Below are 23,186 nucleotides of genomic sequence, written 5' to 3' on the forward strand. Positions count from 1 at the left end.
AGCTCGTGCTCACAGCAGAGGCCGGTGCCAGCTGCGCTGTACAGATGTGCAGAGGTGAATTAGTGGTTCAAGAACCACATTCCCTGCTGCCACAAGAGAAATCGGTTACACACAGGCAAGGACCTCTGAAAATGGGTTTAAGTTCCTGACCCAGCCTATGGTAAGTGAAGGCTCCTCTGAGGAGAGCCAAGTAAATGCAATGTTCTCACCTTCTGAAGAACCAGAGCGTGGGGCTGGTGGGCCAGGCAGGAAGCGAGCTGCTGCCTCACATCTGGCTGAGGGAACATGCCAGATGTGGCAGGTGGTCACAGGTCAAGTGGCAGCAGGGCACAGGGATGAACACTGTCTTAGCAGGACATGGGGCTCTAAGTGTGGTTAATTACTCCTTAGTAGGGTAAACGGTTCTGGCATCCTCCTCTGAAGTCCTGAAGGTGTTGTGCAGGAAACTTGTGACCACACAAATACACTCTATGACCTGAAATAATTTGACACAGAGTGAATTAAAAGTTTACTTTAATTTTGAACCATTTTATAACTGCATTTTTCTCATGAAGCATCTGTATCACAGCAGGCTACAATAACTTTGGGATAAAAGGCAACTGGTAAACTGTCCAATACAAGGTTCCAAATAAACAGTTCTTACTGGCCCCTACCCAGACATATCCCAGATAAAGTTTTTGATCAAAAACATGAAATAGATCCACCTGCTTATTTTAAGCATATTAAAAAGGAAACTAATTGGACCATTTCTATTTGTCTAGTTTGTTTTTATACAAAAAGGCTACACAATGTTACACTTTATTCAGAATACAGTTAGAGCGATTATGAATTAGTGTTCTACACCTTTACTCAATCCTTAAAAATTAGAAACTGCTGTAGCATATTCACTATAACTTAATACTACGAGAGACTTTAAAAAAACCTAACAACAATTACTGCAAAAAGAAAGGCTACTTCCAAAGCAAGCAAGGTCAGTACCATTACAGAGATTTAAAAAAAATAATAGATTTTTAACAAGCAAGGCTAGGGTTTGATAAATTCCATCTTGCAATTCATTCTTGTGCATTCTTCGGTTCTTGAATCACTCCCAAAATCCATTTGTATTATTACTCCTCGACCAAAAAGGACCAGAACAAAAAGTTTACTTCAACTGTTCCCATAGGAAACTCAGCTTGGTTAGTGTGTCAGGCACTTTCTGAGATACTAGCCCACCCCTCGAGCCCTCTCAGCAACTCTACAGGCCAATCAATGCAAGTTCATTCAGATGATACAGCTGCAAAGAGAAAAAACACAGGGGTCAGTGTTCCTGAGCAAAGAACTGCTTTAACACAGTAAGAGTGCGTGAAGCCGGTGCACAAGACATTAACAGTTAATTACTTCCACGCTTGACAGCAGAAGTCAGTCTGGAGTGTTCTGGTTGCGTGTTTCCAGAGCGTTTATTCACTACTGTGGCACAGTGGGACCCAATCGAGCCAATCCCTCCCTGCCAACCAAGTCCTCAGTCCAGGCATGGGTTTGTCTCTGTTTTGTTTTTGAAATTCAAGGTTGGAGCTTCTTACCTAAAGGATGATTTACAGGTCAGTATCGAACCAGGCCAACTGATTACTGTCACCTGGAGGCAGCCCATCCATAAGGTCCTGGGCATGGCCAAGATCTGGCAGACCATCAACTGGGTAGTCAGCACCAGGGTGGTGGCCACCCATTTCATGTTCCATCATAGGGTCCATACCCAAGGCATCCTGACCGTATCCGCCCGAGTGGAAAGAACGGTAGCTAGGATCTAAGAAAGTTAAAGGTGGCAGAGGGAAAAAAAGCATAATGTTAACAGATGTTAGATGCATCGGAAGCTGCAAGTATCAGTGTGTGAGAAGATTTTTGTAGCCATCTAATTCTTTTTCTAGTTCAGCCAAGTTCAACACAATCTGTTGCCTGCCCTTAATGGCTATTCCATTGTTCGGAACAGCCTTCCAGTAAGATCCTGCAGACAAAGCACACTGCAGTCAGAAGCACGAGCAGGTTTCCAGCCAAGCCATTAGTCTGCACAATCAACAATACTACAATTCAACAATACTGCAGCAAAACCAGGCTCCAAGACTGTAGACTTGCTTCTGAAAGGCTAGTCAAAAATAGCTTAGAATCCTTAGGGATAGGCTTGCCTTCAGACTAATACATTCAATACCAGCTTTTTTGTTTTAAAGAAAAACTGCACTATTGGTATTGTCAAGTCCATTTGTAAAGACTGTAAAAGATTTCTGGAAACAACACAGCTCAGCGGGAGATGCTCCCACAGGACTCAGGCAAGAGACACTAGTTTTGCATGTTCACATGGCTCCCATTTCAGTGCTGCCGGAACCGGTTATTTGAACTGGCAGTTCCCCATCAGCCTGTCAGTTTGCAGTACCTTACCGAAGAGTAATTCACTCTTCACCCATTTGCAGTTCTCCTTTAAAACTTACGAACTGACTTCATCCAACTTAAGTTCATTCAAGAGGAACAGAAGAGACGTACCATCTGGGCGGTATCCAAGAGGTTCTCCCTGGGCACCAATATCTAGTCCAAGATCTGCCGTCTAGATGCACACAAAAAGTTACAAGAGTTTTAACGTGTGGTCTTTGGGCCAGAACTACTGATTCCGAGTTTAAGAAGTTCTGAAGCTTGCTCCAGATCCCTCCTTAGCAACTCTTCTGCAGCAAGCACTGCAGTAGGGTACTTTTGTGAACATGATACGCCTTTTTATCTAAGCATCCACATCTAGTTTAACAGCCAGATTTAGATATAGAAATCCCTTGATCGCTGGAAGGAGGGTTCTGTTTGGGAATAAAGATGGGGCAGGTCTAGGAACACCTCCTCAGGTACACCTGTAAGCTCCTGCAAGTTCAGAGATTCCCCAGCCAGCAAGAGACCACCTAAGAGTGCTGAAGGAACCTCTCCCAGTTTGCCCAATTACAGAAGTGCCTGTCTGCGGCACAATTCTGTAACTCCAAGAGATAATCCATTTTAGCTTTTTTCCTTTTCTTTTTCACATTACTGTGGTAAATACAGATTTTAGAAAAACAGAAAAATAAGCACTGAAATAGTACAAATCAAGGGCTCCTGTCCTTAATTTAGTAAATACAGACAAGCTAAGACTTGCTAGACTCCTGAATCTTAACAATCTGGGGATGAGACAGACTTAGCAAAACCTTCCCTCAACTTCATCCACAATGCCTGCTTTCAGTCTCAATTCACTGTACAGCCCTTAAAGCTAAAGAAAAGCAATGTGTGATAATCAGCCTGCAAACATATTCAATTCTGAAAGCTCAATTCTAAGAAAAGACAAATTGCATCCCCACACCAAGATTATACTCCAACACTGTTTCCTTGACACAGCTTTCACACGGTATGTTTTACCTTTATGCTTCCCTCATATTACTCATGCCTCCATCTCTGCATTCAGAGTTCACTAGGTTCTGGTAAACAGCACAGAAATGTACAAAATTCTCATGTACAGCCTGGCACACTAACAAACATAATGAGAATTACACACTTTAGCAGCAGTAAAGAATGGACTCCTCCTATCTGCAAGGGAAGAAGCAGCTCTAAGGATGTTTGTCACAGGTTCACTGAATCTGAGCACACAAGAGTAACGATGATACAACCAAACGTAAAGCTGGGCCTGTATCACTGATGGCATCTACACATCACTACTGGAAAGAGGGAGGACTTGGAAGTAAAGTTTCCCTAAGGAACCATTAATATAGAAAACACAACTCACCTCATTCCAAGCCATTGGCTCAGTCCTGAACAGAGAGCTTGTCAATTCAACTGAAAGTCTCTTCTTATAGTCTTGCGGTTTGTCCTCAGACATTCTGAACAGCACTGCAGCTGCGTATGTCGCTATCGGAAGGAAGAGTGATTTTAGCAGAGGTCAACTCTTCCAGCAACTGTTCTAACACAGGTTTGAAATCTGTCTTTTAAGTTCACTTACCAACACCCTCATTCCTAGAATGAAGCAGTTCTGTTAAAGGGGCAGTTGCACCTTCAGCTTCGATTGCTTCAGCTGCTTCCTTGTCTTGAGCCAGTTCACAAAGTACACCGGCAGCTACTCTCTGGATATTCTCAATGGGAGAGTACAGCAACTGCAACCAAAACACGAGGGTTTCTTTAGCAATTCTACTTGAAATGATCACTTCAGCACATTCAGATTTAGCAGTTCTACCCAGGAAGCACAAGAGCTATAATACTCATTCTCCTAGTATATACAATAGCATTATCTTGAGCTTGCTCTTACCTGCACAAATAATGGAATGGTATTTAGACCCCTGATTACGATTCGGTTATGAACATCACGTGCAAGAATATGCAGAGCTCCAGTGCAGCCCTCAACAATTTCTTCCATACGCACGCCCTCCTAATCAGGGAAAGAAAAGGCATTATTTGAAGTTGAGATATTGCATGAGATCTTCTAAAATGACTGTCAAAAAGCTGATCACCCTGCCAACAAATGAACCAAACTTGTCCCCTGCACACACCCCGTTTCTCCAACGGGGCTTATATCCACCATCTGCTGCTGGCCTTCAAGCTTAACACCCCTGCTAGGAGTTGGCCCAGTTTACCAAACTGAATTAAGTGAAGCACCTCAGTGGAACTCCTCCTGGTGTTCTCAGTTTGAGTTCACCATGACCTTCAGGTCTGACAACACTGGCTCTTCTTCCCCAAGATGGATTAGCTGGGTAGTTTTGAAATAGTGGTTATCAGTAACAAAGAGGCCCCTTCCTGCCTCTGCAAGTATTAACTACACTCCTGCTTCCATTTGCCCATGCTAAGGCGATTTCCCCTTTATTAATGTGTTTAACTGGGGGGGGATATCAAGACTGATCTTGCTGCTACCTAAACAGGTAAGAAGTATGGAGCCTGTACAACTTCTCAGTACTTTTACAGCTCTAAGCACCCTTGAAAATACACAATAAGCTGTGATAACATTCTTAAACCCATTCTTATGAGAATGTATGATGAGGCAGTTCTGGTTTCCTAGTACAGAACTATTTGCCTTGCCAGAGTAGGCAAACCCAGTGTTTCTGTGACCTACAGCATTCAGAACTAAATGCTCAAGGGGTTCTTAGTGAAATAAGAACCAAGGTTTTGGCATTCTTATTTATTTAACAAAAACTTCAGGTCTGTTGAGACAGAATTATCAGCACACCAAGAGAATAACATGAAACAGAGCAAATTACAACAGCTGTTTAGACTAAACAATACATGGCTGAGGCACGCTGACAAATGAGGAGTTAAAGGCAACGTTAACGTAACTTCAGCTAGTGGTGGGCACTTACCACGAACTGCTGTTGTGTTCCACCCATTGAAGTACGTCGCTGGGTATCTTGATGTGCTCTAACCAGCAGCTGAACTAGCCTTGGAATAGCACCCTGTTCACGCAGTGGGGCATGGTTTGCAGGACAGAGTGCCAGATTGCGGATCAAACCAACAGTAGCCTGCAGATAAGAAAGGGGATGGGCAATGAAAGAGTGTGGTGAGTGTGCTTGCCGTTAGCAATTTCTTTTATTCATCTCTTGGCCCCAAACACTTAAATCTCCAGGACAGAATGCAAAGTTACTCAATTGAAGCAACCTTCCCCATCAGACAAATTACATTCCTCAACACCTTGTAAACAAAGTACTTCACACAGTTAAAATTACATCTTAAAAAGCATCAGTTTTCAGTGCTGGATGCTGTTAACCATCATTTTACCTTGATCAAAGGCCAGTGTGACGGCGGGTGCAACAGTTTAACCACCACTGGGAGCCCATAATGGAGACGCACTGCATTTTGAGCCATCTCAGCTTCTTGATGTCTGCTGGTGAGGTGACGGAGCGCACAAATAGCGGGTTCTGTGATGTCTTCTCTGTCTCCAGCCCGAAGAACTGTGCGCACAAGAGCCTCAATGCCACCCACCTGGCAAACCATCATCTTGTTCTTGTAATTGTTGCAGGTAAGGTTAGAAAGGATGCCAGCAGCACAAGTCACAACATTGATATCATCTGATCCTAAAAGCTGAACAAGAGTTCCTAGAAGGCCTTCCATGCCCTCCTGCAAAACAGAAGGAAGCAAAATTTAGTCTCTCTCCTCTCCTGCTACATTGGCTTTTGATCCCTTAGAAGAAAGCCATGTACCTGCTTTGTTGCAGCATCTGACAGATTTCTCAGAGTCCAGAGACAGTTCTGGACGAGGCGCTGGCTTGGATCTGTGAGGTGGAGTCCCAGAGCTTGCATCCCACCTAGAAGATGGTACAGATTTGACAGCATTACTCAGGTCTGACACCATACTCAGATCCTCATCTTGTTAACACTTGGGTTAGTCTCTCTGTTGACGTTCAAGTGCATGTCTCACAAGCCTCTGGATCTTTCTCAGCATTAGTATCCTAATACAGCTAAGCCCTAACACTTCATCCCATAGGAAAAAAAAACCCCGAGATTCATGTCAAGAGCATGACACTGGGCCTGTTAAATGTACATGTATTCTAACATGTACAATATTCTAACATGTACATTCTAACATGACAATGCTCAGCACCCAGCTAAAAACATAGCAGACTTACTTAAAACAGACTGCTTTTTATACTTCTGGACACTGAAGGCCTCCAAAACTAGTTATGGAGTAAAGGAAAGATCCCAGTTCAATCTTTGATGCTAGCAGCTTCCACCCTTATATGGAATGTACCGATTCTGAAGTACTGTATAGCTCTTGAAGTTACCGTGGTTACAAGGTACTTACCAGCCTCAACAATAGCAGGTTTGTTGCTGGAGCAAACTGACAACACTTTCAGCACCCTACTAGTGGTCCACAATAGCTTCTCATAAGTATAGGTCCTCATTATGTTTACTAGAGCCTGCGGTCCACCGCTTGCCAGAATAATCAGCTGAAAGACAGCAAAAATTACATTTATCTGTCACTTCCTGTGCCCCTCAGCAGGTAGTAATTGTCACTGGCTTACACCCACTGGAGGTTACAGGTAGGTGCAAGAAACTTCCCACCTGCTTGTGTGGTCTGCAAGTTTCACAGTCTCGCTATAAGCATGACTGCATTTCTGCAAAGCAATTCCTGCACCCTTCACCTCTTGCAAGTTCAGGACTGACTAGGAAAAGCCGAGTGTGGCTGAAGGTTTAGAATAAGGAGGAATTGTTGGGTCATTCACAGCAAGCTTGCTCGTTCAAAGTGCTTCAGTAACAGAGGCACTCACCTTACTTTCTTGATTGCCGTACGCTAAGATCTGAAGGCAGTCCGTTGTGATGGCCAAGAACTTGACGTTTGTCTTGTTGAGCAAGGCAACCATTTTCTGCAGCCCACCAGCCAGACGAACAGCCATTTTGGCTCCTTCCTGATGCAACAGGAGATTGTGAAGGGTTGTAATGGCATAAAACAGCACCGAGTCTACTGGGGACCTAGAGAAGGAAAAAAACCCCTTGTGAATACCTGCGGCTAACAGTACCAACTGAAAAACACATGTACCGTAGCATTAGCAGTCTACATACCCAAGCATTTTAACCAAAGCAGGAATGCCTCCCGATTTGAAGATTGCCAACAAGCCTTCCCGATGATGTGAGAGGTTGTGTAGTGTACCTGCAGTACAACGAGCTGTTTCCACATCGTTTGTGTTTTGCATGGTACGTACGATAGCAGATACCATTTGAGGAGATCTCATAATAGCATGGCGAGACGCTTCCTTTTTGGATAACTGATGAACCATAACTGCAGCCTTGTTCACCACCACCTGCAGAAATATTTGAAGAAAACATTGTTTTAAAGGCATTGGAGAAGCCCCCCAAACGAGCTACACTGAGGTGAAGAAAATGCTTACCTGGTCCTCATCATTCAACAGTTTGGTCAGTTCTGGGATCGCACGAGTTGCAAGTTCAGCATCGTCTTGGTAGTTTATCAAATTAACGACAGCATGTTTTAACATCTGGGATGGCTCAGCCAGGCGCTGCACGTTAGTTGGGTGAGCAGCATCAAACTGCGTGGATGGGATTTGCATTCCTTCATCCAGTGTTTCAGGGAACATAGCTGCACGAACTCTCTGAGCTCTAGTCATTGCATACTGGCCATCAATATCTGAAAACCAAGGTAAGTCATTACCTCAAACTCAGAATAAAGAGCCCATTTTCTAGACTGGTTCAGTACTTAGGTTTCTGTATTTTTAAGCTGTGTGTCTAAGCAAACCAGTGTAAGAGAAAAGGCCTTACCAGCAACTTGCTCCTGGGTAAAGGACTGAGAGAATCCTTGCTCCCACTCGTACAGCACTTGTGTTGTGTCCACATCTTCCTCTTCAGGATTTCCCTTGCCACTCAAGGAGGGAGCAGTTGTTGTGGCACCGGAATGGATACCAGAGTCCAGATATGACTGTTGCTGCCAATGACTGACTGCTGCTTTTCTGTCTGGCTCCATTGCCATATCCAACTCCATCAAGTCAGCTGTAAGAAATCATTGTTGAACCATTAAGCTTAGTTTAATTACTCCAGCAATCTTTCAAGAGATGACACGGACTTTAAATGAAAATAAATTCCCATAAACAACTACTTCAACTCAGCAAGTTCAATTCTGCAACTTGAGACAGCAGTTTTTAACTGAGATTCTGTATCAAACAAGTACAGATGCCTATAAACCCAACTAACAGACAGAGCAATCACTGCTACTGCAACATTCTTAGTCTACTGCTTAAAGGTCCCCTTTTCCACATACTATGATTATGTACTTAACTGTACTTAAGGGACCTGAAAAGCTTACAGCGACAAGCTTATCTGCAGGTTTGATTTCCTGTGTAAGATATTAATTACTGCAGTAGAACAGACATTATTATTCAATCCAAGTGGCTTAAATAAAAGTTTAAAAAGGGGAGCAAGGAGACCGTTTAACTGCTCTTTATTAGAACTGCTAGATTCTAGTAATAGAAATTGTAATGCATTATATACCTTGGGTTGCCATGTTCCTTGTGCTCCCAGAACTCTTTCCTGCTACCTTTCAGAGACCCTGAAAAAGAGCAAGGTTAGAACTTATTAAACACTAATCAGAGCTAGTAAGACAGAATTTCCTATTAGAACACCAGAATTGCAAACTCTTCACCTGTAAGACTTCACCTATCTTGCCATTTCATTACTACAGTGCTAATTAGCAAACCCCCATGGACAGGGATGCAAAAGAATGAAATGTTTCACACAGACTTTTTCTGGCAGACTACATGTAAGATAAATTCTTAAGAGAAAAAGAACTGAAGACTGATCATGATTGAGCCATTTTTCACTCCTCTATCCTTGCATGAAGTCCAGACATTAAATTCCACAGCTTGGACATGCTGCAAAGACAAGGGCTAAACGTCACTTCCCTCAAAGACAACTATTCTTAAGATACTAGAAAAACTGATACAGAGCTACAACATGGATTTTCATGCGGAAAGCTGAAGTGACCATTTAAGACAAGCTGGTATTATTTCAGGGGTACAAAAACTACCTAAAGAGTTATAATTGTACATCCTCCTTCACTTCTTTGCTGTACCACAAGAAGACAAGTTTCTTTCTACCCAAAACAGTCTTCCTTGAAGTTCAACTGAAAATTGAACCTGTCTTGTAAACAAATGCTCTCCTTTAGGTGCACTAATGAAGTCACCAAACTCAGTTGTCTGGTGGGGCTTTTTTGCACAGAAAGCCAAGGTAACTGGGGGCAGGAGGCTGAAATATGATCAAAATCACCAGTATGCAACTCCATTTGGTATCATCAAACAGTAAGGAAGTATATGTACTATAAATCTGTAGCTGTTTCTTCACTAACCCAGAAAGAGAAATTCGAGGCTACAGCTTCACAACAGGTCACTCAAAGCTGTCACTTTTATTTCATTTGCTCCCCTTACCCCAGTCCAACACCATTTTCAACACAGACAGAGCTGGTGACAGCCTATTCTGGGAGCTAGCCAAGCAGAAACATTTGTAGTGGTAACTAGTGCAGTGAGCAAAACCATCTCTTCCAGCAATCACCTTTCAATGTGCCCTTAGGTGTTAGAGCTATGCTGATCAAAACATTCCTAGACAATGAAGTAAAGGCAAGCCGCTAATCTCTTTAAAGGACATGTTTGCAGTACTGTGTGTCAGAAGAACAAAGTCCATTTGACACCATTTGTGTGAAGACAGATTTCCCAGTTTCCTTCAGGAGTACCTTTTAGAAAATCGGAATTAAACAGAAGACAGGCCTGTAGTTTTAAGTCTCACTGAATAGGTTAGGCAACTCTGAGGCGAGCTTTTATTTCACTGTCCCCGAGCCAGCTACAGGATACTCCAGCAGCTCCTGAGCAATCTCATTACTCTGCTTCACAAATGCCAGTGCTGTTTGTCCTGACTCTGCACTCCCACAACTTTTGGCAGCAACCCTTCCCTGGCTCTTTTTAAATGGACAACAGATCTGCATCTGCGGCAGGTAAGCAGCACTGCGCTGATTTAAGACATAACAACCATACAGGAAGTACCCTGCTATGCGTTTGCTAATGCACAAGTCCCTAAACGAGTCCTATTCCACCACTTGGAAGAGACTAGCCAACTCAGTCTACTCATAATTTGCACGGAAGATGCACTGACAATACAACCGTTTTTTTCCAGTCCCTTGAACACTGATTCTTCCAACATTTTGGAGCAGCAGTGGTAAGGGGAAGGAGAAACTAAGTCATGCTGTCAGTTCACCATTAATACAAAAGTTCTTCTGAGTACCTAAGGCGGAAGAAATGCCGATACAAAAGCTTGATGGCTCCCTGCAGGTCTCATGCGTTACTCTGTCAGCCCCACTAACACCTTCCAAACAGAAAGCAGTGGAACAGCACTAGAATTTTTATCCTTCACTTCCTGTAGTCCTCGCTGTAAGGCACATGCGACGTATGCCATAGAAAACTGGGCAAGATACAGACGCTATATGCAATTTACAACATGCTTATTACAAAAGATCTATTTTTACTGTAACCTTTCCTGTCTCTTCCTATCATGAGGCTGTTAATAAAAAATTATCACCAAACTAGTTCTGAACTTAACATACTGGCAGATGAACCAGTCAGGAGCTTGACCATGCTTTGAGATACTTACTACCACCTCAGATTCAAATATGCAATACAGGGCTTGAGAATAACATTCAGAATTTCCTTTCACTGTTGAATTCTGCACAGACGAATGCAGCTGGCTTACAGCAACTGCACTCTTGAAATGGTTGTTTCAATTTCAGCAGCCTGAAGAGACCAGAAGAATAGCTGTACCATTAGATAGAATCCAGCAGACCACACTAGCCACTGAAATGCAACACTATTCCAAAGCAGAGCTGAGGAACATCTACAAAATGGCAATGATGAATACTGATTCAGTGTTCAGAACTGCATTATCAGTCAGATGCTCAGTCTTTGAAATGCTGACATTAGATAAGCCTGCTGGCTGCACCTGAAAATCTCTAACATCCTCATCTACATTTCATACATAACCATGCTCAGCAATTCTAGGTAGCATCTTTTTATTTAAATGGGAAAAAATGGTTTTAATCCTAAGAGTTCAAAATAACTGCAGACCAAAGGTACCCAGTGAAAAAGGGTATGATCTGTTTGGTTTTAGGGTTTCTGTAGCTGAACATTCTCCCATATTTTCTTTCTCATTTTACAAAGGGGTGAACTGTGTCCAGGAAAGCTGCTGACTTCATTTTCCTATGTGTCACTGACAAAGTTAACACTTACAAAGAAAGCAACAACCCCAGACTAGGTACAAATGCCTGTGCTATTCATTTGCCCAACAGAAACTGGATCAGTACATGCAGGATGGGTGTGAGGAGGCGGGGCAGTGGAAACAACACAAAAAGCCTTGCTAGGCTAATTAAGCTTGTGTCTTCAGCCATGAGCATGTACCAGCTCATTTAAATCAAGCCCCTGTTCAAATTTATTGGAGTACACATGACTAGTGACATTCCATCGTCAAGGTCAGTGATACAGCTCTTAAGCATCAGGAAGAGATAGAAGGACTCGGTATACTTTAGCATGACGGCAAGCTTCTGTAAGCCCCACTATTTTTAAAGACTATCTGGTACTCTGAAGTAAAGTCTGAATTTTAGTAAATGCCATGTTATAAAGAAGTTCATAACAATGTACTGCCAGGAGTTATGGAACTATTAACTTCTTAAAACATCCTCCATGACACTACCCACTAGCATGCACCATCAGCTCTGGATTTAAATGGGGGCTGGCTTTTTTTTAATATATATATACACACACGCACTAAATTCCTCAATACAAAGTGCAATGCAAGACATTGCATTAGAGTGTACTGTGTACCATCAGTCCCAACCTTGCATGTGAATTCCAGGAAAATGAGAAAAATAGTTCTGCAACCTTAGCAGGCTTATGAGCCAAGTTTCAAGTTACTACAGAAGACAATGCAAATTTCTTGGTTTTCAAAGTACTGAAAGAGGAGTATTTTGATAATGAATAAAACTTGGGTATCAACTTCTGAGTTTGGAAAAGAGTTAGGCACATGCCAAGGAAGTCAATGAGCCCATAACATTTCTCAAATCTGAAGAATTATCTTCATTAAGATTGACCTAGATTACCTGACTTATTTGATAAGCAGGTCCCCTCCTCTTTATAATGCAAGTCAAACTTGAAGTTTGAAAGTCTTTCAGAAATCTTTTGACTGAGCTCAGCATGTTATTATTAAACCTTGTATGGGAATTCAAGGCTGATACATCCAACCGCTGTTTCTATTTGAAGTGAATGTCTACTAACCATGTTTTGATACATCCCACCTAGGACAGGCCAAGCAACTGCATCTGTAAATTAACCATTCTTTTTTTTTTTTTTTTACATAGAAAAAGCAGATCTTCATCTTCTTGTGACAGTTACAGCAGTTAAAAAACATGTATTAGCTACAAACAAGTGTAGTACATGTACTGGAAAACAGTTTTTCTCCAAGTATTCCAAAGCTACTTCAATTATTACCAAGGTGTTACTGAAAGCATTCTTTAGGTCTAATTTTATAACTGGTCTTGTTTCAGGCAGCTGCCTGCCAATGATGCTGCCCAACTATCTGCTTTACAGGAAACACCAGTTCCAAAATTAATTAACACCAGGTAACTACAGCACTCACTCCCATGACCCAAGAACAGGTATGTAAGAACTTAATGTAGCAGAAGTTTCATCATTAACCTTAGTTTTCAAGCAAAGGATGTGGGAAACACATTTGATTGAGGATTTAAAAAAAAAAACCCTGGGATCTTATCCTGGACATTATTAATCTGTTTTCTAGAAAAGGAAGCTGGGGGGGGGGGGGGGGGGAAGTAGGAATCATCTAAGTAAGACAACACTGATAATGGCAACATCAAAGATGCTTTCACGGTATATAAGCTCTTTCAGGCATGAGTGACTGCCCTGTCTCCTTCAAGCATTTTCTGGTCTAATCTACCTATATGTATCATGCTATAAGCATTCCTGCAACAAACCTTCTGCTTTGTCTTATGAAGACATGACCCAAATGAAATAATCACGTTAACATTCATTAGGAATAGCACTAAACTGATTAGCAGAAAGTGAAAAGTCAGTCAAGCTGAAGAACACACAGCAGCTAAGATGCGAGAGGGAGCAAAGGAGGGAGAAGTTACAGGTGACCTGTAAGAACTGATTTATAGATTGTCTATTCACAGATGAAAACAAGGATGGCACTTGTGGGAAGTAATGATCCATGGTACTTGCAGTCAGTTTCTAACTTGGACATTTCTAATTTTGGATTGAGAAAAGAAAGATAACCTCAGAAGTTAAAAAGGACTGTCCTCTGCACTGTAGGTCTCAATTTAGGAAACTTTTAAACACCAGAAATCTACTGTAAACTTATCATTCCTTATCCAAATGAGGATAAAGTCCTCTTCTCCCACATCTTCCCAGATAGCCCAAATAAAACTTAACTTTGAGGATTTTTACCTGGCTTCTGTTGAGAAGGGGTATAGGTACTTTTAGAGGCCTTTAATCAGAATCTTTTGCAGGATTGGCAAAAAATCCTGAAAGTACAGTTTTGGTGTTGTGTGTTTTAAGGAAGGAAGCTTGCTGTAGGAATGACAATTAGGGTTGATGGTTTTTCTATGGAGGTTCCCTGCATAGATACTTTATTTCAGAAGATACTTTATTTCAAAGTAGAAATAAATAACATGCCTGAGCTTCAATCTGAAAATCTGCATTTAGAAAATATTTCATCTTGTACACAAGTTTAAATACAAAAGTTTTCCTTTAATACATTCCATATCCCAAATACAGATCGGCATTCCCATATTCTAAAGTAGCAGCATTTGCAGTCCTCGGTCATCTTGTCCACTCTGAAAGGAACAGCTGTATGCAGTGAGTGGAGGTTATTTTGAAATTAAAGTTATATGCAACATTAGAGGACCTTGACTGTTGTGAAATTAGTCACTCACCAGTAGTGACTTCTGGATTTAGAAATTCAATTTTTCAGATACCTCCTCACACCAGCAGTTTAAGAACCTGGATGAACAAAAACTACTATGAAACTCATTGAGAATTGGTTCTCAAATAATGGTTTAAGGCTGTAAATAGCCACATTTTAGCAGTAAATTTAATGTTTACCTTATCTACACCAGGAATCAGAATATAACACTTTACATTTCTCATTAAAGTCAGGCTTCCTTCTGCTTTCAGCAAGTTGATACTTAATACTGGGTAAAGATACCTTATCACAGGCCATCTGAAGACATCCCAAGTAAATGGAAGTAACTTATGCAGTGTTAACATGAAAAGGAAATGAGTCAAACAATAAAACCAACTCTTAAAGATAAAAAGATCATGTGTTTTCATAGCTCCAAAACATTTCTATCTTCTTTTGGGTTACATGATAAAATACGTACAGCCTTCACTACCACCTTAGAAGAAACACCACTGCAAGAGACAGCAGCATTACTACATTTTAAGTGTTGTGCCAAGGTGTAGCAACCCCAACTATTCCAGTAGTTCTACTGAAAACTAAGAGCTACCAATAATCCGAAGCTATCATGCCACAGCACATGTATACTGAAAACCAGCTTACTGATCCTAGACTGTAACAGAACAAGCTCATTCCTAAACTTCAACTCCTGACAAAACTGCTCTAGTTATTTCCTCAGGCAGCATTTGTTTCACATTATTCCGTCCAACCACCAAGCAGGAATACTTCACTGCAGTGATAAACTCAGTATCATATGTAATCCACCCAGCTCAAATTTATCCAAGGCAACGCATTCTACTGATGCCTGCAGAAAGTTAGAAGATGCCTTGCAAACAGCAATACTTTTAGGTTCAGCTGATCACATCACAGTAAACTTGACTCTGGGCCCAGAATAAGTCTTAAATTGTTCTTTAAAATATCTTAATAATAAGACCTGAAAGTCTACGATCTGTCTCTCCTATAAAACATTAGGAAATCAAGAAACCCAAATAGTATCCGCTTTACTGACCTTAACAGGCTGCAACTTCCAAGCTTTAAATATCTTTAATATGTGCTGAAAGAGGCAACAAACTAGCTCAAATAATCCACAGAATTGAAGTGGAAGAGGAGCATTTGACAGCACACACAGAGATCCATCAATGTTCATGACAAGTTGCCTCTGCTTTCAGCCACTGATTTTTTGATGCTTCAGTTCCACTTCATTTCTTTTTTCCTTCACACATCCCAGTTTGCCATTTCATCAGTAGTTCTGCTTTTTCTGCCTTTGGCTTCTGCCCTGGAAGTGATCTAAAAATCTTTTCCACAACATAAAGGCAGAAGAGCTTCCCTACACTAGCTTTTATTAGTTTTGTAAGAGTTGATTTGATGCCACATCACAAAATATAAAACCTTATGCATGTCTATTTTCCATCATCTTGGCAATCTAACACCAATTAAGAGCACAGAGTAGAGTTTCTATTCACACGCTCATTACCCAAAGCAAACAGCGTGCAGATACTTCTGTTCTTGCTAGACTACTCTAAGTTGATTACAATTGCTTAATGGAACCGAACTGCAGACATCTGGTAGTCTTGACTAGACTTAAACACTGGGTTAGCTATACTAAAAGAGGATTTATGCCTCAAAAAACGTCTAGTGAAGACTGTGGTTACAAAGTCAGAAAACTACACACATGGCAGAGGGGAAGGAGCAGGACCACAAGGACCTTAGAACTTGGCTGCAAGCCTATATTTTACCACACTTCACTTCCTTTAGGACTAGAGCAGAGTGCTCCAATATTACAGGACACTCACCTTTTCATCCTCCCCTCCCTCCCAAAAGGGGCAGCAGGCTAGCAAAGAATCACACTTCCTAGCCAGCTTGCCACATGATAATTGTGTTAACTCCAAGTTTCAAGTGTGGCCGAAGCTATACTGTAAGTGCAGTAAGTTCCACATTTTGTTTTGCTCACCCCATGTACAAAACCCCACCCAGAGCATCAGTAGTTTTAATCACTGAGGAGCAACAGTCACTGGCAGAAAGTTCGGGTGACAAAACTTATTGGAAATGGGACTTGGTGAACTTTCAAGCTGCTGGCACTGAGTGTCACTGAAACCCAGCCCTTTGAGCAAGAACACCACATTTCGGCACTAACAGCTCATGCAATTAGTCAGGGTCTTGACAGGTACTAACCTTTTATAAACAACCCATTAGAAGTTTCAATAAAGCAACAGTTAACATTGGTCTGAGAGCCAGGGTCAGCCTATAGATACTTGAGATAACTAATAGAGAAAATTATGAGAACCTGGAGGAGAATTCAGAACAAGCACATAATTTAAATTACTAAAAGTAATGAAGTTTACCTGGGCATGATCACTCTAAGATATGAACTTTCAAACTTTAAAATCTGCCAGGAAGCCTCCTCAAAAATTAAGCTGGCAATATCATGTGAAGATGCTCTAATACCTTTGATGCACAGTACCTTACTCTCTAGGAGAGAGATTTTTAGAGAAACTTTAGAGAAGTCATGTATTGATAGGACAAAGGTGTCAGAAACTACTCAGTAGCAGTTACCTACCACTGTGATTTCTTACAACTACCAGCAGTGCCCTAGAGAATTTTGTTTGATGCTGGTCAGAGCCGAAGGCTGCCATGTGGCTGGGCATACTCTGCAATGTAAAGACCACACCTTTCCACATAGTCTCATACACTCTGCTTCTTAAAGGAATACTTATACTGTAGTAGCTGAAGTATCACAGCACTGGATCTTGTCACTTCAGGGAAGTTAGTGTTTAGATCCACAGCCCAATTACTCTCCTCTTTACCTACAGAAAGGTTCAGGAGTTGCAATGGGCGGGTCAACACAATTCTTTATATTCAAAATCATGGGCAAACAGGTTCTAACAACATCTGCAAACAAAGCAAAGTGATCTTTTCAAAGACAGCTGCACTTTCTGCACTAAGTATCTGTCCCCTATAGAAGTCTCTGCTTGATTCTAAGAGCTATGAGCAGCCGTACTCAAGCTGACAGAGAAACCATCAGGTTATATTTGAAAGGAATGGTTTAAGATAGCTTTTCACTAGTAAGCATAGTGCAGCACTAGGAAAATCTATCACTTTATTAGTAGGCAAGACTGGCTCCAAGTACCTACATATCCTTCTTTGCTGAGATAGTGATGATAACATTTAAGGTTACATAAGAAACTTCCTCAACTGCTAATGAGGGGTTACACATCCATCTTGAGAACAAAAGTAATAATCTTCTCCACATAATGCACATATCAATCATTTGACAGCAGCTTGCAGGTCAGTATTAAAGGACTGGTATGACAGTTTCAAGTTTATGAACTTGTGTTAAATTCACAACAAGATTATCAGCCCAATTACTCATGTGTTTTTTGACGAACTAAGCACCACCAACTAATGCAAGTAACCTCAAAACAGTTACTAAGTCACTTCTGTTCAGCAGTGGATTTACTCTGAAATCTTCTGGTCACCAGCAAGCACTTCCAATCAGGGTTTCACACAGCATTCATTATGTTTGAGTATTCCATGGCTGGGCAAAACCTTAAGAGCAGTTTTCTAATCACAGCTTAACAAGTTACCACATCTTATCTGCAGGACAGTTAGGTATCTACACTATGCAGACAAAAAAGCTGCCATCATAACTATTTACAGATAGCCTATGAGAACTTACGCATTATACTGTATTTCATTTAACACTAATCAAGTTCAGCAACAAACCACTGCCATCCCTCAAGCTTCCTGCCTACTTAAGAGTGTCAAAAAGATACTTAATGGCTCTGCAGTCATTTTTCATGATTGTGTACATCACTAACAAGGTTGACAGCCACTGTATTACAGAAGCATCTTTCCCTCCTGTCTATGCAGAAGTTAAAATACTCATTTCCACTCTAGTATAGCAATAATTTAGCAAACAACCTCCCTTTTCAAACCAGGAAGTATCATATCATAATCTAGTTTCTTCTTAGGCTGCAACCACAACACCAGCCCTGTACATGGGCTTTAAACATTAATCTCCATGGTCTAAGAAACCGGAGTGATTAGTCATAATTGCACTGACACTAATGAAATACTTATGAATCTGAAAGTGACTGTCTTTGCTTGTCTGTCAGAATAACTCCGTATTTAAAATAAGACATACTGACATTCAAAAAAGTACTGTTTAAGCAACGAACATGCTAATCAAGTCTGATATTACGTTTTTTCAACTTTTAATCAAGGCAAACTGACAAGACAACAAAATATATCAGCACCTTTCGATGTCAAGATTTCTGGCCACTGGAGGGCACCTGAATTGTTGCCAGGACAATACAAAACTACTTGCTACAGTTGCTGCAGAGTTGGCAAACTTCTGATTTATACAAGTCCATTTAGCACAGTAAATCAGCCTAGAAATGCTAGTTCCAGCAAACACACTGTGCACACCAGTAATTTGCCAACTCCAGTTAAGATCCACCTAGCTCATATCTGTTAAAAGCAGCAACCTCGAATACTACGTTAACCCTTTCAAACTTTAAAGGAATTAATTTATTCCTTAAGCAAGACTCGAGTTTACTTAGTGTTAAGTAACACCACAAGTAACTTCTGCAATACTAATACAGCCAGTGTACATTGTTTCCTAAAGCAATTTGGAATGTTAACAAAAATTTTTTCTGCAATTCAAGCTGTAAAGCAACATCTGCACCCATACTTCCCAAGGCACGGGTCACACTTGTTTTCACATTAAATCACAGTAAGCAGATTCACAAGGGCAGACTGAGGTACAGGTTTCATCTGCTCACCTTATCGATTTGGTGTTCCATACAGACAGATATGCCAGACTTCCATTGGTTCTCTCCTTTACATTACCTGCCAGAGCAAAAAAACATTCTGGCTCCCTTAGTCTTAGAAGAGGCAAAACAGGCCATGCGATACTGGCATATTAAGACAGTACCCTCTTGGACTAAAGCCTCATCACTGACCTACAGCAAATTTTACTTTGGGGTCAAGTGGCAGAAAGGGTATTAAAAGTTAATCACTGTCAAACTATCTTATGCTGGCAAGTTTAACCAATTCAGTTGGTGCAGTACACCAAAAACCTCCAGAACAAATCTTCCTACGCTTAACTAGAAAGTCAGCAAAACTGCAGTTCACAGAATTTTGCAAAGTTAATGTCGTGCTGTGAGGACTCAAAAGCAAGTCCCAGCTGCCTGCAGAGTTTCTCACGAAGTCTTATCAGGCTTCATCAAGTATGATGTTCCAGGTAAGTAAGGTCCATCCCAATTTTCCTGCCACAGTATGCAGTCTACCAAAGTCACAGAACAAGTTCTGCTGCAAGCAATTGCATGATCACCACAACCCCTGTCTTACCAGCTTTAACTATGAATTAACATGAGTGATTTAGATTACTGCTGTATTTGCACACTAGTCTTGCCTACTAGACAATATTTTGCAGAAACATCCTTAGCCAAGAGTTTCAGACCACACATTCAAACTTCATAAACTGAAGTCCACAATAGTCACGTTTCCTGCCCCATTCTTGTTACTTCCTTTAATACCCCTCAAAATACTGCAGGAGTGGTTTAGAAAACCTTTAGAAGACAACTTGTCTGAATTAAATTTCTGAACGACTGTGTTCTGTAGAGTTAAACTCAAGTTTTCTGGGATGTTAAGTCCAGGAAGACCAAAACCAGCTTCACAAAGAAACTGTATGTCTGAAGGGCAACCAGGTTTCATTGCCAAGATTTGATAAGCCAGTTACTGACACACCATGCAGTTATAACAAAACACTAGTGTTCATAGTAAGCCATGTATCAAGGAAGTAACCCAGCCTATTTATTGCTTTGGCAAGAAAAAAGAAGCTGGGTTTACTAAGGCTGTACCAGAACATCTGAATAACTGCCTTTTTCAATCAAGCTTTACTTCATATTAAATCCTTGCTTTTAGAAGCTATTGTGCATTGCATTGTTCTTCCCATCAACATGTTTTTACTTACTTCTCTCCTAGACTCTTTGAAATGCTCAGCCATACAGACCAACACGAACATTCCCACACATCAGCTTATACCTAAACAGAAAATATCTGAAGCATTAGCCAAGTAAATATGACATTACTTTAGAACAAGCCCAAATGCCAAGACACTTGATATGATTTCATCCTGAATGGCTGAATTTAGAGAGCCTCAAAGCCTCACGTGAAGACTTAAGTAGCCTCATTTCCAACAGTAGCAACCATTAGGCAATCAACACAGTAGCCACATACCTGCAGCTGTCAGCACCTTTTAATAAATGGTGCAAGGTTCCTGGTTCCTGGACTGTCAGCTACTGACATTCACATTGTAACTTGGCCCAATAAACACCAGCAGATTTTGCCCTTTATGCTGCTTTAAAGCCTTGCAGTAGTACATTTTGTCATGCAGAAGCAAAATTGCAATTAAGTTGCTCACTGGTGTGTCTGAAATTAATATTAAGAAAACCCTGACACTCTTTCAGGTAGCTTTCTCATCTTTGCCTTTACTATAGTCTCTGCACATAAAGATCCCATTTTACTAAAACCCCTCTTTGATTTCCGTCCACCGACCTCAGCATACCAGCCCAGCCTCTTTCCATTCACCACTTGCATACTTTGGGGGATGGGATGACCACAGATGTCTGGAATATACAGAGTGTCAGAACAATGGCTACTCCGTGAGAAAGAGATCAAGAAGTAGCTGATTACAACGATCAGCGCTGCTATTCCTAAAGTCCTACAAGTTGCCCATAGTACCTTCCCGGCCTGCCCTTTCTTCCCAGAAGGGGTTACTAAATGTTTTTTGGGAAAAGATTTAAAAAGCAGCCTGATGTCCTACACCAAGTCGTACCTAGGGAAAAATTTAAGGGTTCGCTAGACTTAAACCTCGCTGTTCCAGGAGCAGCTAGTCATACACAAGAGAAACCAACTAAGCTTTCCGTGGGGGAGAAACCCACCAGAACTAAACTGGAACTCTCTGTTCCACGGGCAGTCAGTACAAGTGCCCATATCGTACTGGAAGTCACAACAACTTGCTTCTTACACCTCAGAAGCGTGCTTTGGGAGGTTGGAGCCGCCGTCGTCCCTCCAGCTAGCTAGGGAAAGCAGCAGGCGCTTCCCCTTGCAGCATGAGAGCCCCCACACTGCCCAAGCCCCCAGTCATTCGCTACAAGACTCTGGTAACGCGGGTGTTAAAACTTAATTTGATTGCTCCCAGCTCCGGGGAGCTCCATTTCTAAGAGACTCAGAAGCAGCACCACCTTTCCAGCAAATATGCACGCAACTAAGACCGAAAACCCACAAGGCTTCAGATTAGTTATCACCCGCTGACTGCAGTGACCGTCATTAATTGCATTCGGTACAAACAAACCCATCCCTTGCGCTCTTTCCCCTCTCCTAGCACCCACGGCAATCTGCAGCCCACCGGCGAGTCAGTACCTCCCCCCAGCCTTTAAAAAAAGGATAAAGGAACAGGGGAACGACAACGGAAGTCCCGCGGCCTCGGCTGCGACGACCCGAGGGGCAGCGACTCGCCTTCTCCTGCAGACCCCCAGCAACCAGCCCCTCGCCCCAGGACAAGCTTCCCAAGAGACACCTCGGGAAGCTGCAGCTGCCGCCTCCTTCAGCCACGCAGCTGTCCGGACCTCCCCAAACACGAGCTCTCTTCTCCTTCCCTTTCCTTCCCCCCCTCTCTCGCCTTTCTCCCACCCAGGCAGCGCCCCCCGCCTGCCCGGCCCTTCCCGCCTCAGCGCCGGGCACACCCTGCACCCCACAGCGGCCGCGGGACGTAGCGCCCGCTCCCGGGCACCGGCGGCCGCTGAGGGAGAGGGAGCCCGGCTGGGGCTCGCCTCAAGTTCCCGCTGGAAAAAAAAGCGGCACTAACGTTGCAGTGAGGCGAGAGCGCAGGGTCTCCCCGGGCTCCGGCTTCTGCTGCCGCCCGGGCGACCCCGGTCTGGTCCGTCTTTCCTTCCTTGTGCCGCCGCCCTCTCCTCCTCCTCGCTCGGCTCTTTGCTTGCAGCAGTGCCCCCGTCGCTGCCTCCCAGGTGGCGACCGTGTTAGTTCCCCTACCCGGGCGCCGTTACCGCTCCCACCGCCGAACCGAGTGAGAGGCTTAAAATGGCGTCGCTCACAAGGAGGTTCTTATAGTGATCGCCGGACTCGGCTGTATCCTGCCGCCGCGGCCGGGCCCAGCGCGCAGCATTCCACAGGCACCCAGCGCACAGGGCAGGGGGAGGAGAAATAGTGCCCGGCTCCCAGGGCGGAGGGAGACAGAGAGCAGCAGCGGCGGCGGCGGGAAAGCGGCCGTGAGGCGGGGGGAAGGCTGTGGTGGCGGCGTGAGGGGCGAGAGGGTGGGGGAAGGCTGGTGGAGGCACCGTGCTCCGGATGTAGGGGAGAAGGAGCCGAGTTCCCGGCTGGGAGCGAAGTTGTGTGAGGGTGGGGTAGAGGCGGAGGGGAAAGGGGTGCAGTTGAGGGGATTAACCCCAGGGTCCCGCTGTAGGGTGGTGGAGAGGGGAAAGGCAACCATGAAACCGACCTGCCCCCCAGCCTTTTAACTTGGCGTTTCGTTGCTGCGGATTCTATGCTTTTTGTTTTAATACTCTTTTTTTTCTTCTTTTTTGTCTAAACGCACGCCATCAACTGTAACGAAACTCCGTGTTTTCAAACGCTCGTCGCCAAGTCCGGGAGGCTCCGGGCCCGGCGCGGCCCGGTGCAACCCGCGGAAGGCGGCGGTGG

General features: G+C 42.8%; 1 protein-coding gene across 2 annotated transcripts; it reads right to left on the minus strand.

Moving 5' to 3' along the window:
* Nucleotides 1-496: 496 nt before the first annotated feature.
* Nucleotides 497-22,473, minus strand: CTNNB1 (catenin beta 1). 2 transcript variants are annotated; one of them, XM_057431506.1, is made up of 16 exons: nucleotides 22,336-22,473; nucleotides 8,946-9,003; nucleotides 8,220-8,447; nucleotides 7,835-8,088; nucleotides 7,509-7,747; nucleotides 7,217-7,418; nucleotides 6,751-6,895; nucleotides 6,150-6,253; nucleotides 5,728-6,066; nucleotides 5,313-5,471; nucleotides 4,271-4,390; nucleotides 3,968-4,118; nucleotides 3,755-3,876; nucleotides 2,509-2,569; nucleotides 1,560-1,780; nucleotides 497-1,273 (listed from the first exon to the last, which is right to left on the minus strand). In XM_057431506.1, exons 2-15 carry the CDS (start codon nucleotides 8,956-8,958, stop codon nucleotides 1,572-1,574), a joined length of 2,346 nt encoding a protein of 781 aa, XP_057287489.1. In that variant the 5' UTR covers nucleotides 8,959-9,003; nucleotides 22,336-22,473; the 3' UTR covers nucleotides 497-1,273; nucleotides 1,560-1,571. The 2 variants fall into 2 exon arrangements, with proteins under 2 accessions (XP_057287489.1, XP_057287490.1); XM_057431507.1 differs by lacking the exon at nucleotides 1,560-1,780.
* Between the last annotated feature and the right edge of the window lie 713 nt (nucleotides 22,474-23,186).

Source organism: Pezoporus wallicus, unplaced genomic scaffold (genome assembly GCF_028554395.1).
Source record: "Pezoporus wallicus isolate ANWC-B61680 ecotype Strahan unplaced genomic scaffold, APGP_CSIRO_Pwel_v1 scaffold_11491, whole genome shotgun sequence".
NCBI classification, from domain to species: Eukaryota; Metazoa; Chordata; class Aves; order Psittaciformes; family Psittacidae; genus Pezoporus; species Pezoporus wallicus.